Below are 16,799 nucleotides of genomic sequence, written 5' to 3' on the forward strand. Positions count from 1 at the left end.
GAGTGGCCAACAGGCACACGCAGAGGACAGGGACTCACATTTTTCTGCCACAATAGTTTGCTTACTGTGGCTACACAAACTCTCCTTCAGTCATTTGCAATTCTGAACTTAAAAGACAGAAACAATTGTGCCTTACAGCATTTTTCAGAAAGTGCTCTGCACATCACTGGAGGGTAAAAGCCAAGCCAAACCACATCTCTTTACTCCCACCCACCTGCAGCGGAAAGAGAGCGGTGTGGCTCCCAGCACCGTGCAGACAGATTGCTACAGGCAAGGCTGACTGGAGAGCACTGAGGAAAAGCAGGCCTGGGGACACTTAGGGACATAGTGCAGAGCAAATCCGCAGAAGCAGACGGCTCACTACGGCAACCAAGAAAAAGAGGAAGGACAGCAAATGTTTTACTTTCTGAAAGAAATGCACTTCAGAAACAAGGAAAGGTCAAATTATGGCAGTGACCGCATTAGGCAGGGAATCCATATAAACCTGTGGCTGAAGAACGCTATCTTAAGAAAACAACTACACTCAACACATTTGATACTCACTGCCACTTTAAAAATCAAGGGCTGCTCAAAGGACAGAATTATTTCTAGCAGAAGCTGAATGTACAAATTGAAGCTGGTCAGAGATGGACACATCTTGTTGGCAGACAACTCCAATGGCTGGGAAGTGATCCTGTGGGTCGAGTTGGCACTCCGTGTGCTGATGGCGGGCACATTCTAGTCTCTCGAGTGGATGAGTTTACACAGCAGCGGAGCCACTAACAGAAGTGAAATAATCTACACACTTCCTTCTTCCTTCAATGTTCTATTACATAGCTAATGATACGAAGTGTACACTTAGATCCCTACATAACACTTGAATTCACTGATCTACGAATTTATGAAGCATGTCTGCTATATAATTTAGGAACCGAAAGGGAATCATGCTTCTAACATTCATCTGAAAGTTAGCAGCACAACTCACCTTATTAAATACACTGAAGTCTATGTCCTCAAGATCTAGGCTGGCACAAACATGTGCTTAGCTTCCTCTTACATTTCTACTCAGCTATCTTTAATATAGTCACAATAAAATTAACTAGATGAGGACAAGAATTGTTGTGTAATTCAGTGGTGTAGCAGCACCTCCAAGAACACTTTCCATTCAAATGCTTTAAAGAAAATGGGTATAAAATAATGAATGGGTGATGGGCTGGGCATCTGATGTAGTAGTTAAGGTACAAGATGCTAACACTGCTAGGATTTCATATCCAATCTGGTTACCGACTTCAGCCAGTGTTCTGCTAATGGACACTGGAAGGCAGCAGAGATGCGTCCAGTGATCACATTCTGGTTGCTCATTCGGAGACCTGGACTGAGTCCCCAGCTTCAGCCCAGCCTGGTCCCAGTGCAGAGAGTGAAACTAAGTGAGAGATGAAACAGTCAATCACTGGACTGAGCTCTTGCTCTGCCTCTCATGTAAATAAAAGTGGTGCTATTCTTTGAAAAAGGGCCTCTAAAACATACTGAAAGAACATCACAGGTCCCGGTGCAGTAGCCTAGCAGCTAAAGTCCTTGCCTTGCACGTGCCGGGACCTCATATGGGCACCGGTTCATGTTCCAGCAGCCCTGCGAAAGCAGTGGAGGACAACCCAAATTCTTGGGACGCTGCACCTGTCTGGGAGACCCGGAAGAGGCTCCTGACTTGGGATCGGCTAAGTTCTAGTTGTTGCGGCCACTTGGGGAGTCAACGATTGGACGGAAGATCTTCCTTGCTGTCTCTCCTACTCTCTGTATATCTGACTTTTCAATAAAATTAAATAAATCTTAAAAAATTTTTAAAAAAGGGCCAGGCGCGGTGGCCTGGTGGCTAAAGTCCTCGCCTTGAAGACGCTGGGATCCCATATGGATGCCAGTTCTAATCCCGGCAGCTCCCCCTACACCCCTCCCATCCATCTCAGTCTCTCCTCCTCTCTCTCTATCTGACTTTGCAATCAAAATAAATCTTAAAAAAAAAAAAAGAACAAGAACATCACAGGTGCATCTGCTTGATTCTTCACTAATCTCTCATCTCTGAAAGTCCCCTGCTACCTAACGCAATAAAATCAAGTGAAACAAGCGGAGTCTAAAGAGGAACCATAATTTCCAGTGAACTCTGAAGAACATTCCAGATAGAAACAGGATGATGCTCCACCATCAAATCCCTTCGGGAGTTGCCCAAGGCTCACAGTGCGCAGACTGGGACTCGGTCTGTGGGCACCCACGGTTGCTAAGGAAGGCCCTGGCAACCACTGTCCCCCTGTGGGCTGCTGTGCCTCTTCTCTCCTCTTCAGCCACTAGATAGCTTTCATATTTTGAGGTGCACACTTTGCCTATTCTCACTCTTTCAAGGGTATGTGTTTCACAGTAATGTATTTCAGCTTGGTTTTTCTATAGCAAAGAACACTTCCCTGGCCAAACCTCCCTGAGTATAGGCTTTCATAACACTGGTAACTGTATACTTATTTAACTATGAATAGGATAAACCCTTCAACTCCTTCACTAGATTGCAAGCCCAATATAGACACAAAGCATGTTTTGATTTGCCAAGTTCTCTATCGTCCTGAGGGCAATAAAGCTTGTGCTCAGGAGAAACAAAGACTTACAATGACTGAATGGACATAAGCTACCAGAGTGACAAATCTCTCTGCAGAAGGCACAGAAGATGCCAGAAAGGCAACCAGAGGAGTTAAGTGAGGAGGGACGGAGGAGGGACCAAGGAGGGTGGCAGGCAGGTCACAGAGCGTGAGGGAAGTGAACACAGCAAATGCCCAGCCAGGAACACACCCAGCGGGAACCTGGAGGACACTCAGACATGTCTAGCCCTACACACATAGCTTAACAGACTCAGGTCAAAGGGAAGACAAGTGGGAGAAGGACTGGCAAACATGGCTTCTCACAAAGGGCGGGCCTGAACAGGCACTGTGTCTCTGTAAATCCCATGCTGGGGCTAGAAGTAAAGATTAACTCAACAACAAACTCAGCTCCACACCAGACAGAAAATGACACTCTTAAATAGCACCAGGAGAGCAACTACTGTTTGAAAAGCACAATGGGAGAAAAATCAGTTCACCCAACCTTAAAGGCACCAGAACGCTGGTCAAGCTCCTCACACCTTTTGGCTAGAAAAAGTTTTTTGAAAATCTCACTTCAGAGTAAGAAATCTGACAAATGGATAAAAATAAATGTGGAGTGTTCACACAATGGAATATTACTCAGACTAAAAAGAAGGAAACTAGAGGCCAGACTGATGAGCACTGGCTCATGTCCCAGCAGTGCTCCCCTTCCAACCCAGCTTCCTGATAATGCATCTGAAAACGCACGCAGGCCCCTGCCACTCATGTGGAGAGGAGTTGCAGGTTCCAGGCTTCTGTCTGGTACAGTCCCAGGCTGTGGGGAGGTGAGAATGTCTGGGGGACGAACCAGAGAATGGAAGACAGATAAATATACATTTGTTCATTCATTCTTTCTCCTTATATCATCTTCTCAGGAACTTTGTCTTTCAAGTTAATAAATACATCCACTTTTAAAAGGAAACTGGAAATTACACATCAATATAGAAGTGTTGAGTTATGATGCTGCAAGAACCAAGCTAGTCATAGCGGACAAATATTACATGATTCCACTTCACATGTGGGACCTTCAATAAGCCTGTGCAAATACAGCAGAAGGAATAAAACATTTAAACTTTATTTTTCAACTTGAATTCCATCAATTGTCAGACACTTTAAAAAGTGATGTCATCAATCATTTAGTCCACTCCAAAGAACAGAGGGTCCTGGGACTTTGATCATATCAAAGTAACCTCCTGACTGAAGAAAATGGGTCTTAGAGATTTGGGAACAACAAACTAAACAAAACCACAAAAAAACGGAGGCAAATGAGGACTCGAAAGCATTAATTAGAAGGATTAATTAATTAGAAAGGATTAATTTCTCATGAAATCTTTTAAGAAATTGCTGTTGTTTGAAGACAGAAACAGAAATGTCAGCTGCTGGAGGAGAACCCTCTGGGAAAGCTTTCCTGTGTGTTTTTGCACTTCAACTTCAGCTTTTTCGATGCACTCTGCCAGTAAGCAGGTGCTATCATTCCTTCACACTTCAGAAAATCAAGTAAAAAAAGTGGTTCAAAACATGACTGCCCTGCCCTCTCTTCACCAGTCTTGCACTGCCGGCAGCACTTCCACCTCCGATTAGATTGTCTTTAGGATCATACTAGCAAAGCCATGTTCCATTTCTCTTTCCAATGCCTTAAAAAAAGGCTTCAGGATCTTGATGCCACTTGTTAAACATATCCATTGAAAGCCCTTCTCTTGTCTGAAGCTATTTCGGGTGCAACAGCTTTTGATATCCATTGAACAGAAAGTTTGCTCAACTTCAATTTTCCAGCCAGAATTGTGTAAACTGCAACAACCGAGATGCTACTGGCTACTGTTGTGGCTGTTCACAACTAGTCCTCTCCCATTAGCGGAATAGCAAGATTTTTCCCTCAAAAATCAGTGTCAATGGCTGGCCTCTCAGGGCTTCATCATCACCGCCATCTCTTTTAAGATTTATTTATTTTATTACAAAGTCAGATATACAGAGAAGAGGAGAGAGAGAAGAAGATCTTCCGTCCAATGATTCACTCCCCAAGTGAGCGCAATGGCTGGCGCTGTGCTGATCCGATGCCGGGAACCAGGAACCTCTTCCAGGTCTCCCACGCGGGTGCAGGGTCCCAAAGCATCGGACTGTCCTTGACTGCTTTCCCAGGCCACAAGCAGGGAGCTGGATGGGAAGTGGAGCTGCCGGGATTAGAACTGGAACCCATATGGGATCCCGGAGCGTTCAAGGCAAGGACTTTAGCCACTAGGCCACGCCGCCAGGCCCTTCATAAACTTTTTTGCAAAGCATTAATAAATTTGCCTTCCTTCCACCCATTTTTCACCGTAAATTGAGTGCTGGTTCTTCTTTAATTTTACCAGAATTTATGTTACCCTTATAGTAGCTTTTTAAATTAATATCTTCTATGTCCTCAGCACTTCAAATTAGATCTTGGTCAGACATGTTTAACAAGTTAATATGATAAAAAGTTTCAAAATTCATGTATTTTCCTAAATTAAAGACTTATTTACTTTTATTGAAAAGGCAGATGGGATTTATGGAGAATAAGAGAGGCAAAGAGAAAGAAAGATCTTCCATCCACTGCTCCACTTCCCAAATGGCTGCAATGGTTGCTGGAGCTGAGCTGATCTAAAGCCTGGAGCCATGAGCTTCTTCTAGGTCTCCCACACGGGTGGCAGGGTCCCAAGGCTTTGGGCCGTCCTTGACTGCTTTCCCAGGCCACAGGCAGGGAGCTGGATGGGAAGTGGAGTAGCCAGGACACAAAACCATCACTCACATGGGATCCCGGCACTTGTTAGGTAAGGATTTTTGCCACTGAGCCATGCCGGGCCACCATGCATACTTTTTAAAATAAAATACGTTTTCCCTGATACTGTTGGAGAGCCATCGTACACACTGCCAAAAAAACCCAGTCAAATTCCCAGAATTGGTGAGTGAAATGGTGGTATGAACATAAAGGTTCAGCTAGGCAAAGGGGTCCAGAGATCTGCCGTACAAGATCACGCCTCAAGTCACAGGAAACAGGAGTGCACTGTTCGCTAGCAGCCATAAGAGGGTGGGGGCCATGTGAAGGCTCCTTCAGCACAATCAAATAAAATTTAAGGAACAAATTAAGGAGGAAACGAATGAAGGAAGGCGAATGCACACTGGCTCCAGCCAGTATATAGACAAGATCTGATTTTACGCAATATTTTTTTTCAAGAACTAGAAGATGAAATTATTTCAAATCAATACATTTTAAGAAGTGATGCTTTGAACAATTCACAGCTTTCAAAAAGACATCTTTTTAAAGTAGTTGGGTATCACACTATGGAGAGCCAGGTGGGCGGGAAGAGGGTCAAAGCAACAAGTTGGGAATCCTGATGTAGAGCAGGGATGGGAATTGTTGCGTGGGGCCAGCTGGCACTGTGGCAAACAGGCAACAAACAACATATTTACTGTCTACATTCAATTAGCATTCAATTAAAAAAAAAAGCAAAAAACTCAGTTTCAGACCTGGTGTAGTGGCCTAGTGGCTAGGGTCCTCACCTTGAATGTGCCAGGATCCCATGTGGGCGCTGGTTCTGGTCCTGACCGCCCCACTACCTTCCCATCCAGCTCCCTGCTTGTGGCCTGGGAAAGCAGTCAAGGACGGCCCAAGGCCTTGGAACCTTGATTCCACGTGGAGACCTGGAGCGGATTGTGGCTCCCGGCTTCTGACCAGTGCAGCACTGGCCATTGCGATTATTTGGGGAGTGGGTCATTAGACGGAGGATCTTCCTCTCTGTCTCTCCTTCTCTCTGTGTGTCTGATCTTGCAATAAAAATAAATAAATCTTAAAAAAAAAAAACTCAGTTTGACAAGAGATCCAAGCCTGAGCTTGGGATAGGGCTGTCCATCAATGTCATGCACCAGGAAAGTTTAAAAAATTAGATATTTAAAGGCGTTCCTGTCTGTTTTCTCTCAAAGGTTGTAAATACTGTAAGACAGTATCTCCACACTAACAATCAAAGAACTACTAAAAAAAAAAAGTACCATATTTCTGAAGAGTGAAATATTCCCCGAACAGCTGCAGGGAGTAGAACTGAACAAGGCCTGGCTATTATTTTTCCTACAATTTAATATAATATATCAGCAATATTAGTCATTTTTAGAAGAGAACAATGCTCCGTTTTCTAGCTTTTATATCCCCCTTTCAAATTACATACATCAAATCCAGTGATTCTAATACTTTGTGACCCCCACCATGAGCAGGCTACAGGCAATCCTCAGCGGGGAGCTCTCACCATGGTGGGAGGACACGCTCCAGCAACAGCCCTTTACGGCCAATGTGCCACACCTCATTAGAATACTGACTTTTTTTTTTCAAAGATTTATTTATTTTATTGGAAAGGCAGATGCACAGAGAGGAGGAGAGACAGAGAGGAAGATGTTCCATCTGATGATTCACTCCCCAAGTAGCCACAATGGCTGGTACTGTGCCGATCCAAAGCCAGGAGCCAGGAACTTCTGAGTCTCCCATGCGGGTGCAGGGTCCCAAGGCTTTGGGCCGTCCTCGACTGCCTTCCCAGGCCACAAGCAGGGAGCTGGATGGCAAGTGGAGCTGCTGGGATTAGAACCGGTGCCCATATGGGATCCCAGCAGGTTGTAGGCAAGGACCTTAACCATTACGCTATCACGCTGGGCCCGAATACTGACATTTTAAGGGAAATAAATAATGACCTCTGACCATAATGGAGGCACTTCATTTCTTTAACTTGTATATAGGTTAAAAAAAAAAAAAAAAAAAAAGTATGGTTTGTCTAGTAGTGTTTCAAAGATTGTCTCAGAATCACAGATTTTTACTACACTTGATCTTAGCCAAAAGGCCAAGAAGCGATAGAATCACAGATTTTTAAAGCTGTAGCTCTTTAAAATTTAAGCTAGACTTTCACAATATTCATAAAGGGATCAGGATAAATTTCAGAGTTTTCTTTTAATCTTGGTGCAATTAAGCCGCAAGAAAGGCAAGCCTCTCATATTAAGATTGCTATACTATGCTCAGAAAAGGCCAGTACGCCTCTGGACACTGCACTGCTCACACTGAATCAATCTCTCTGATTCTAACACCACATTTCCCTGTTCTGAGCTTCCCTTTTCGTCAAGGTGTGGCTTTCTTCATCAGGACCGAGCGACTCCCCATCAGAGACAAGAGCGATTCTCATAGCACCAGATCTTCAAGCTGTAACAAACGGTATACAAGGAGTGACAGTCCTGTCCCTCCCCTCTCCACTCCCTGGCTCCACCTGCGGCGGGGGGCCACCTACCTTGCATGTCAAAGACCGGGTACAGGGCTTCTTGGTGTCGAGATCAATGACCCCACAATGGATGTCAGGATCAAACTCTCTTTCTGCCAAAAGCACACAGACATTACATCTAAGAGGGCAGAAGGGACCTCAAGACAAGCTGCGGCATAAAATCAAATCATCAGATGGTCAATAAATACAGCATCCTCAACCCTTTGGTCCTACAACAAAGTAGCAACATCATCACTAAGACAGTGAATGAATCCTACCTTTAGAAAACAGAATAGGCACTATTTAAGGCAGCACTGCTGTACTGCCAGGCTCAAACACAGCACTAGAAAGTCATTTTCATATAACGTACACTCACATGGGCTCTTGCAGAAACAAGCATGAGGGGACAAATAACCATGCTACCTATCAAATTCCTCTAACACTCAAGATAACCAGCTTCTCTTTTCAAATTTTTATTCATTTATTTGAAAAGCAGAGAAAGGTGTTTTCTACCCACTGTTTCATTCTATAAATTCCTGCAACAGCTGGCACTACACCAGGCCACCAAAGGTGGAAGCAAGGAATTAAAAAATCTGGGTCTCCCATGTGGGTGACAAGGAGATAACTGCTTGAATTAGCACCCACTGCTTCTAAGGATGCACATTATACAGAAAGCTGGCAGTGCAAGCAGAATTGTGACTGAAACTCGGGTATTCTCATGTAAGCTGTGGGCATCCCAAGGGCCATCTTAACTGCTAGGCCACATGCCCACTTCCTGAAGTGAACTGGTTTTACAAAGAGGACCTGTTAAGTTATAGGCAGGTCATTTGCTCCCTCAGATGTCCAGTACTGAGCACATTATTAAGATAGACATACGAAGTTACCTGATAATCTCTTATTTAAAAATTTTCGGTTATTGGAAGTATCTTCAGATTTCTTTTCCAGAGCAGGCGGTGCAGGAAGCCCTTTGCCATTCAGAATCTGTCCAGGTGAAGGCAAGGTTGGCTTTGGTATTGAGGGGCAGTTAAGGCCAGGCTTGACTGAGGAACTCACAGTAGCAGGACATGTGGGCCCCACTGCAGGCTTCAGTAGTGTGCCATCCATCTTGGGATGAATCTTTTCCACTTTCACAGAGGGCGTCATGCTGTCAGCAGAGGAAGGAAGAACAACAGCACCTCAGTGCTGCAGCCTCAGGGGACTGGGGCACCAGGGTCCGGACTGAGCCGGGCAGGCGTCTACACACCACTTCACCAACTTGGTTAGGGCTACCCAAAGAAGCCAGCAAGGCTCACTCCAACTCAGATTCTAGGCCTCTCTGTGACGTCCAAGCTCCAGGGGACCAAACTGACTTACCTTTTATCATTTCAGAAACATTTCACACTGGGGGCCTACGGTAGACTGGGAACTGATGCCATACACCATTTTTAAAAAGAAGGGAAACAGGCAAATGTCCAAAGGGACCAAAGACAGTCTACAGACTCCACAGAAATTATCTTTTGAGACCTGTCATGTTTTAGAAAGGAGTCATCAAAATCAAATGAACTTCTGAGTGACCACAGCTAGCAACATAATGCCAAAAAGGCAGATGGAATTCAACATGACTAATAACTCATTTCCAAGTTTTGACCAAAGAGAAAGACCAATGTTTAACTAGTATGTTTAACAAGTTTTGACCAATGAGAAAGACCAATGTTTAACTAGTCTGTCTGTACTGGTGGTCACTGGGTTGTAACTCCCAAGACCCTAAAAAAGGTTTCTATGATAGAAGTTTACCAGTACCTGGGACACACACAATTGGCAAGTGCCAGATACCTATGCCACTAACAAAGAGCTGAAAGTTATCCTGGGATCTTAGAGTACTATCATTTTTCTTTACAAAATTGATACTGTTACTAGTAAGCTAACAACAGTTGGCTTGGTTCTTCCCTCTTCTGAAGCCCTAGCTCCAAAAAAAGATTTGCTTGGATGAGGTTTATAAACTTGGTCCACTGGAGTGAACGCTACAGCAGCTGTTAGCTGGCTAGTGACATAAGCAGTGCATGGGTATTTTCTTTGGCTTTCAGACAGCACTAGAAAAGAAAGCCAAGCTGGGTGTGCTGTACTCCTTTCGTATGAGCAGGGGCTGGGGGATTAGCAACCAGGACAAACAGCCTCAAACAGCTGTACTTGCAATAGCCTGACCGCAGGAGAGACTGCAAGATGCCATGGCCTCTCTCAGCTGGCAAGGTCCCTGGACAGTAGCAGGTGCTGGGCCCTGCTATGAGATTAATCAGATTATTGGACCTTGGGACTGAAAGTAGGGTAGACCCTCTAGAGGCAGGCAGGCAGGCAGGCGGGCAAGGGAGAAGCCGCCTGCCAGCAGCTTGAGTGATGCTGTGACGGCAAGTTATATTTCTATCACGGTGCTCGGCTGCTCCCTCATGTGCCCTCAGGGAGCCTGCCAGTTACAGATCCACCGTGGCAACTTGCCAAAGCCTTGCCTGGGGAGTGTGACCTAGGGCTGGGGGAGGAAGTAGTGCTTCCCTGTTTGCTTTGCAGGTCCCAGAAAATCCAAGAGCTATGTCTGGCATCGCCTCACCTTTTCGCATTATATTAGCAGCAGCAGCAGCAGCAGCAGTGCCAGCTTCCATTTATTCTCTGCCTCCTATGGGCCAGACACTATACCACTTGCTTAACATCCATTACCTCAAACACTCCCAATAATCCCACACTTCAGCTGCTTTCTTAGGCTTCCAGAGCAGCAGCGCCCTGCCCAAAGGCCTACAGTCAGGAAACAGCAGAAGTGGGACAAAGCTTCTGAATACCATTCCAGCTTTTTCTCCCCGTGTGGAAAATGGACATCACAAACAGTAGTTACTCCACAGAAATGTTGTGATCCTTAACACAGGACACACAGATTGAGAGTTCAGTGGCAATAACTGGTACACAATAAACAGTGATTAAATACCGCTGGCCTCATTATTATTGCTATTACTACTCTAAGAAGGCTCCTAAGATATAGATACGATAAGGACACAGCAAGAACCACCAATACATGTCAGAATTCTTCCCCAAGTGGGCTCTCTTTCACATCACTCAGAGACACCATGAGGTTCTGTCAGTAGCCACAGTAGCAGCTCCAGTGGAGAAGCTTTCAAACCCCCCTAGCCATACTCACATTCTACCATGGGGGGGTCTACTTTGCTGCATGGGATGCATTGGCCTGGTGTTCCCCCTGAGCTGCAGTTTCTCTTTGGGTGATTTCAACAACTTGGAACTTGATGAGGATGCACTGAGAACACCTCCACTGGAAGAACGGCTGCTTCCACTTGCACTGCCTCCTTTGCTTTTGGACAGAGAAGGGAAGAAGGAAAATACTGAAGTGGGAGGAACGGCCAGAGAAGGCTTGTTGGAGGAACTGTGTCTTCTTTCTGAAAAACACACAAAAGAAACGAGACACCTGGTTTTAGGCAACTCTCAAATGGAACGCTGAACCAGCTCCCTGAAATCAACACATTTAAGTCAGAGTATGTTTCAATAAGTGACGATATGTTAAACTTGGCAGCATTCAAAAATGGCTTATCTAGGTTCCACAGACTAGGATTCCAGGAACTCAGCCTCCTGTTTCAGAGCATCTCGCCATAAAGTAGTTGATCACTAACGCCCAGTAGGAAATTCAACCACCACTCTGAACATAAGGACACTGCCTTCTGGGCTTTCTTTCTTCCTTGCCAGTCACTACGCACCAGCATATGACACCACATCACAATGTTTCAAGGGTTATCTGATCGTTTTTAACAGTCTGTGCTGAAATTTTCCAGTGAATCATTTCACTGCCCCCTTTTCCAATAATCTCACTTGACTACAGATGGCACAGCTCCGTTTCACACCAGTAGGATGCCAAAGGCACAAGACCAAAATACCACAAATAGCTGCGCCTGTTTTTTACACCAGGAAGTAATTCATCATTAAGTACAGACGACAAAGATATAAGTGAAAATAAACCTAAGGCACCGGAGAATCAGGTTTTCCCAGAGTAAGGCAATACATAAGAGTACAAACTAAGAGCTGTTGAACCATGCTGTCCTCAGAAACAAGCATGTTTTCTGGTAACCGCATCTATGACAGCACTTGCTTTGGTAGCTGCTTTTAGTTAGAAACGCTGCTTAACTCTTAGCTATGCGATCTGACAGTGACTTACCACAACATGGGAGCCATACAAGTATTTCAAAGATTAAATATATTAGAAACAATGACAGCAATTGCCCCTGAAACAGTACAATTTCAAATGTCGTATTTCAGCAGTCCTAAACCTCTTCATGAAACTGTGACGATTTATTCCTAGAAGGAAATTAGTTGTACGATCTTGCAGCTGTTGCGATTTTTTAAAACTTATGTATTTATGTCTGTATGCATACATGCATGCATGTATGTATTTAATGATACAGTTCCACAGGTGCTGGGATTTCCCTTCCCCTCCTTCTCAGATTTCCAACCCCCCACTGTTTTCCCCCATATTATTACAAATAGTATAGTCTGTCAAAAACAATTCTGCACAGCGCAGCAATCCTGCTATTTAAGTGTATCCTGACACTGTGGGTATGGACGATGGCAGAGTCCTGCAACCTGTTGTCAAGGTACATTGAACAGTTTCACTGGGGGTCCATTTTTGATTTGGAAGTAAGAGGTGCATGCTGGATTGCATCTTCATATCTCGATATGACAGTCTCTATTATACAGTTCCTCTAGATGACTATATGTTCAGGCAAGTTTACCCATATAGCCATGGATCTTGTATTTTGCATGAAGATTGCCTTAGATCAAATCAGAGAGAACATGATATTTGTCCTTTTGGAATTGGCTTATTTCTGTGATTTTTGTCAGCAAAAAGTATTAGAAAAATTCAGAAAACTGTACCTTAAAAAAAGAAAAAAAAACTACCTGGCTGAAGGGAACCATGTGGAAATAATCAAAATGCCAATATTTAAAAATTCACCACCTTAAGCCTTCTTAACCCTTAACCCTTAACACCTTAACCCTTCTGGCTTTAAGAACCATACTCAGGGCTGGCGTATTGGCAGAGCAGGCAAAGGCAGTCGGCTAGAGTGTTGGCATTCCACGTGAGCACTGTTTCAAGACTGACTGCTCCGCTTCATATCCAGCTCCCTGAATGGGGGCCAAATGTTGGGGCCCTTACCCATGTGGGAGACCCAGATGAAGCACCTGGCATCATTGCAGCCGAGCTCCATCTGCTGTGACCACTGGGGGAGGGAACCAGCAGATGGATGATCTCTAGGCCTATTCCTGTTTCTGTGTAATGCTTTGAATTAAAAAAAATTTTTAAAAACCTCCCCCACACCCAACAAGCACTGTTTCTATTCACGTTCAGAGCCCTTTCTGCCACCACTTCATAACAGCTCACCAACTACAATTTTTCCCATCCTCACTTAAACAAGAAAATGCCAAGTCTTTTCAAGGTAAAATGCCATATTTACTCTACCATTTACACATTTTCAACCACTTCGCCTATACAGGACTGTATTATCATTTTCATCAGGTTCTTATCTTTTTCTGGATGTCACAGGTGAAGGTTTGGAGGGTTATGCCATAACCACGTTTTTCCAATAAGCCCTATGTAGATTTCATTGTGCAATTTTGGGCTTGGTGAGGTAGCCTAGCAGTGAAAGTCCTCACCTTCAACATGCTGGGATCCCACTTGGTGCCAGTTCATGTTCCAGCAGCCCCACTTTCCATCCAGCTCCCTGCTTGTGGCCTGGGAAAGCAGTCAAGGATGGCCCAAAGCCTTGGGATCCTGCACAAGCGTGGGAGACTCGGAAGAGGCTTCTGGCTCCTGGCTTCAGAAAGGCTCAGCTCCAGCCATTGTATCTACTTGGGGAGTGAATCAGCAGACAGATCTTTCTATCTCTCCTCTTCTCTGTTTATCTGACTTTCCAATAAAAATAAATAAATAAATAGGAAAATAAAAGACCAATCAGCCTCATCAACATGGTGGAATAGGGTAAGGACATGTTTTAACAGATGCAGCAAAATCAGCCAGTGTGAAGCAGAGAGGACACATTCCAGGAAATAGGAGAGGACAGAATGACGGCAGAGGGGAAAGCAGCAGACACAGTGGTGTGGTGTTGCAGTGGCTGATACCCCAGCGGCATTCGGAACTCCACCAGCAACAAGGTGGCAAGGGGCATTCACCGGGAGTTCAGGAGACAAACACAAAGAACTGCCCATTCTGCTTGTTGGATCTGACCAGGAGCAGAGACAAAGCCACAGGTCCCAGACAGGTGGTGCAGGAACAGGGTGGACTTCACAGCCCAGTCCACCCCCTAGAGCTGAATCAGGTGCTATTTTGAGTAGGGAGACAAAAGCTATGGGACAGGACTGCGCATGCACTGAGTTTGGCGTGAACTCGTTTCTGGCTCGGTACACTGCAAAAACAAGGCATCCTACAGGTTCCATCCAAGACAGGTCCAAGTAGTCCTCAGATCTGACAGCCAGCAGATCAAGAACTCCAGTAGTGCCACATCAGGCTCCATCTGTACAGTGTGGCAAAGGTGTTAAGACTGCAGGGACAACAGTGAGGTGCACAGTTACTGAGCTCGCCAAGAATTCACTGAGCTCAGTGCATTGCACTGATTGATCCCACAGGGAAAATAATACTGACTTTGGCATCATACGGGTCAAAAGAGGTCCAAGTGGCCCTCAGATCTAACAACCAATAGATTCCGGCAAGATTAGTACCACAAACAACCTAGCTATATCGGACACCTGGTGTCTCCCTAATCCTGGGAACTGCTAGAACCATAAGTAGGAGAAAGGTTGTACAGAAAAAGGTAAGAACCCAGAACCTGGGCTCAGCACAGTAGCCTGGCAGCAAAGGTCCTTGTCTTGAATGCACAGGGATCCCACATGGGCGCCGATTCTAATCCATCCAGCTCCCTGCCTGTGTCCTGGGAAAGCAGTTGAGGATGACCCAAAAGCCTTGTGATTCCTGCACTCGTGTGGGAGGCTCAGAAGAGGCTCTAAGCTCCTGGCTTCAGATCGCCTCGGCTCCGGCCATTGCAGTCACTTGGGGAGTGAATCAACAAACAGAAGATCTTCCTCTCTGTGATCTACGCCTCTTCCAAACCTGCCCTACAGATGATACTTAAAGATGTTCTCTTGGCAGAGAAAAGGAATAGCACGCACCAAAACCAAGGGCAAATGTGCAGAACATCCCAGTAAAATAATAACAGAAGACTAAATCAATGAACAACCCATTGATAAAATGACAGGATCAAATTACCACCCATTAGTATCAACCCTGATTGTAAATGGCTTAAGCTCCTCAATCAAGTTTCATAGATTAGTAGACTGGATTAAAAAACAAAACACATTGGGGCCGGCGGCGTGGCCTAGCGGCTAAAGTCCTCGCCTTGAAAGCCCTGGGATCCCATATGGGCGCTGGTTCTGGTCCCGGCAGCTCCACTTCCCATCCAGCTCCCTGCTTGTGGCCTGGGAAAGCAGTTGAGGACGGCCCAATGCATTGGGACCCTGCACCCGCGTGGGAGACCTGGAAGAGGTTCCTGGTTCCCGGCTTCGGATCGGCACGCATCGGCCCGTTGCGGCTCACTTGGGGAGTGAATCATCGGACGGAAGATCTTCCTCTCTGTCTCTCCTCCTCTGTGTATATCTGGCTGTAATAAAATGAATAAATCTTTAAAAAAAAAAAAAAAACCACATCTATTTGTTGCCTAAAGGAGACATCTCACCTACAAAGATCAGTGGAAACTATATTTTAGGTTTTTTTTTTAAGTTTCATCTCTTCAAACCTCTTTCTCATTAAACTCTTCACTGACTCATAAATTATACAGTAGCACCATATTCTTCAAGAACATTCTTGATTTTCATTTCTTCAGTGGCACATTAGTCATTCAATAGCATGTTATTTAACTTCATGGTGTTTTTATTTTTCTTCCTGTTACTGATTTTATTTTGTGACTCTTCATTTGAGGGGATGTACAGTAACTGTGTAGTGGAGACTATCATATCCAGTGGCATATTATTTAACTTCATGGTGTTGTAAATTTCTCTTTTTCTTCCTGTTGTTGATTTTGTATTCTGGCTTTTCAGTTAAGGGGATGTATAGTAACTATGTAATGGAGACTATCATATCCAGATGTGAGGATACAATGCAGTATGCATCTCTACTTCCAGATCACAGATGGACTCCCAATGAAACTGTTAACTGTATCATGACAATAGGATGTTGGACTCTGCCACTGCCCATGCCTGTAATGATGGACATATGACTGTGTATGAAGAAGTAAACTATAGAAATAATACAAGGAAACTCAGTAGGGACAACGCGGTGGTGACTTGGGGAGGTGTAAGGGAAATCCCAGGGCCTATGTAAACTATATCATAAAATGATAATAATTATTTCTTAGAAAAGGTCAAGCTATCACGTCCATTTCTTTCAGTCACTGAACATCATCTTCATTGCTGAGAAGTTGCACTTCAAATTCTTGTCAGCCTACTGAATCCAGCTGTTTCTTTACATGCTGAACTGATAACTTATTCTATGAAAAGAGAGTATCTGTCTTTCCCCGCGTAAGACAGTAGGGAAGAAGAAACAGATTTAACTATAATTTCATTATGGGTACTTTTTATAACCTTCAAAACAGCAACAGAGGGAGCTCCCATTCACTAGTTCACTCTCCAAATTCCTGCAACAGATGGGTTTGGGCCAGGCTGCAAACAGCTAGGAATTCAACCCACTTCTCTCCCGCGCTGGCAGGAACCTGAGTCGTCTCTGCTACCTCCCAGGGTCTCCAAGGATAGAAAGCTGGAGTCTGGAGCCAGGGTCAGCCACTGAACCTGGTGACTCCTATATGGAAGGGACCCCAACTCTTTACTTTTCATCAAATTTTACACTGGGCTTCCAACT

At 44.7% G+C, this 16,799-nt stretch overlaps 1 protein-coding gene and 1 pseudogene across 8 annotated transcripts in view; both read right to left on the reverse strand.

Moving 5' to 3' along the window:
- The window catches only part of ATXN7 (ataxin 7), a 109,798-nt gene that overhangs the window by 11,570 nt on the left and 81,429 nt on the right, over positions 1-16,799 (reverse strand). For all 8 annotated transcript variants that reach the window (XM_058678913.1, XM_058678912.1, XM_058678911.1 and 5 more), the window contains 3 exons: positions 11,034-11,286; positions 8,761-9,020; positions 7,907-7,989 (listed from right to left, as the gene is read on the reverse strand). In XM_058678913.1, the coding sequence (XP_058534896.1) occupies positions 7,907-7,989; positions 8,761-9,020; positions 11,034-11,286 (596 nt within the window). The remainder of the gene's footprint in view (positions 1-7,906; positions 7,990-8,760; positions 9,021-11,033; positions 11,287-16,799) is intronic.
- Positions 7,364-7,480, reverse strand: LOC118760323 (U2 spliceosomal RNA; annotated as a pseudogene).

The sequence above is a fragment of the Ochotona princeps genome, chromosome 21 (genome assembly GCF_030435755.1).
Source record: "Ochotona princeps isolate mOchPri1 chromosome 21, mOchPri1.hap1, whole genome shotgun sequence".
Classification (NCBI taxonomy): Eukaryota; Metazoa; Chordata; class Mammalia; order Lagomorpha; family Ochotonidae; genus Ochotona; species Ochotona princeps.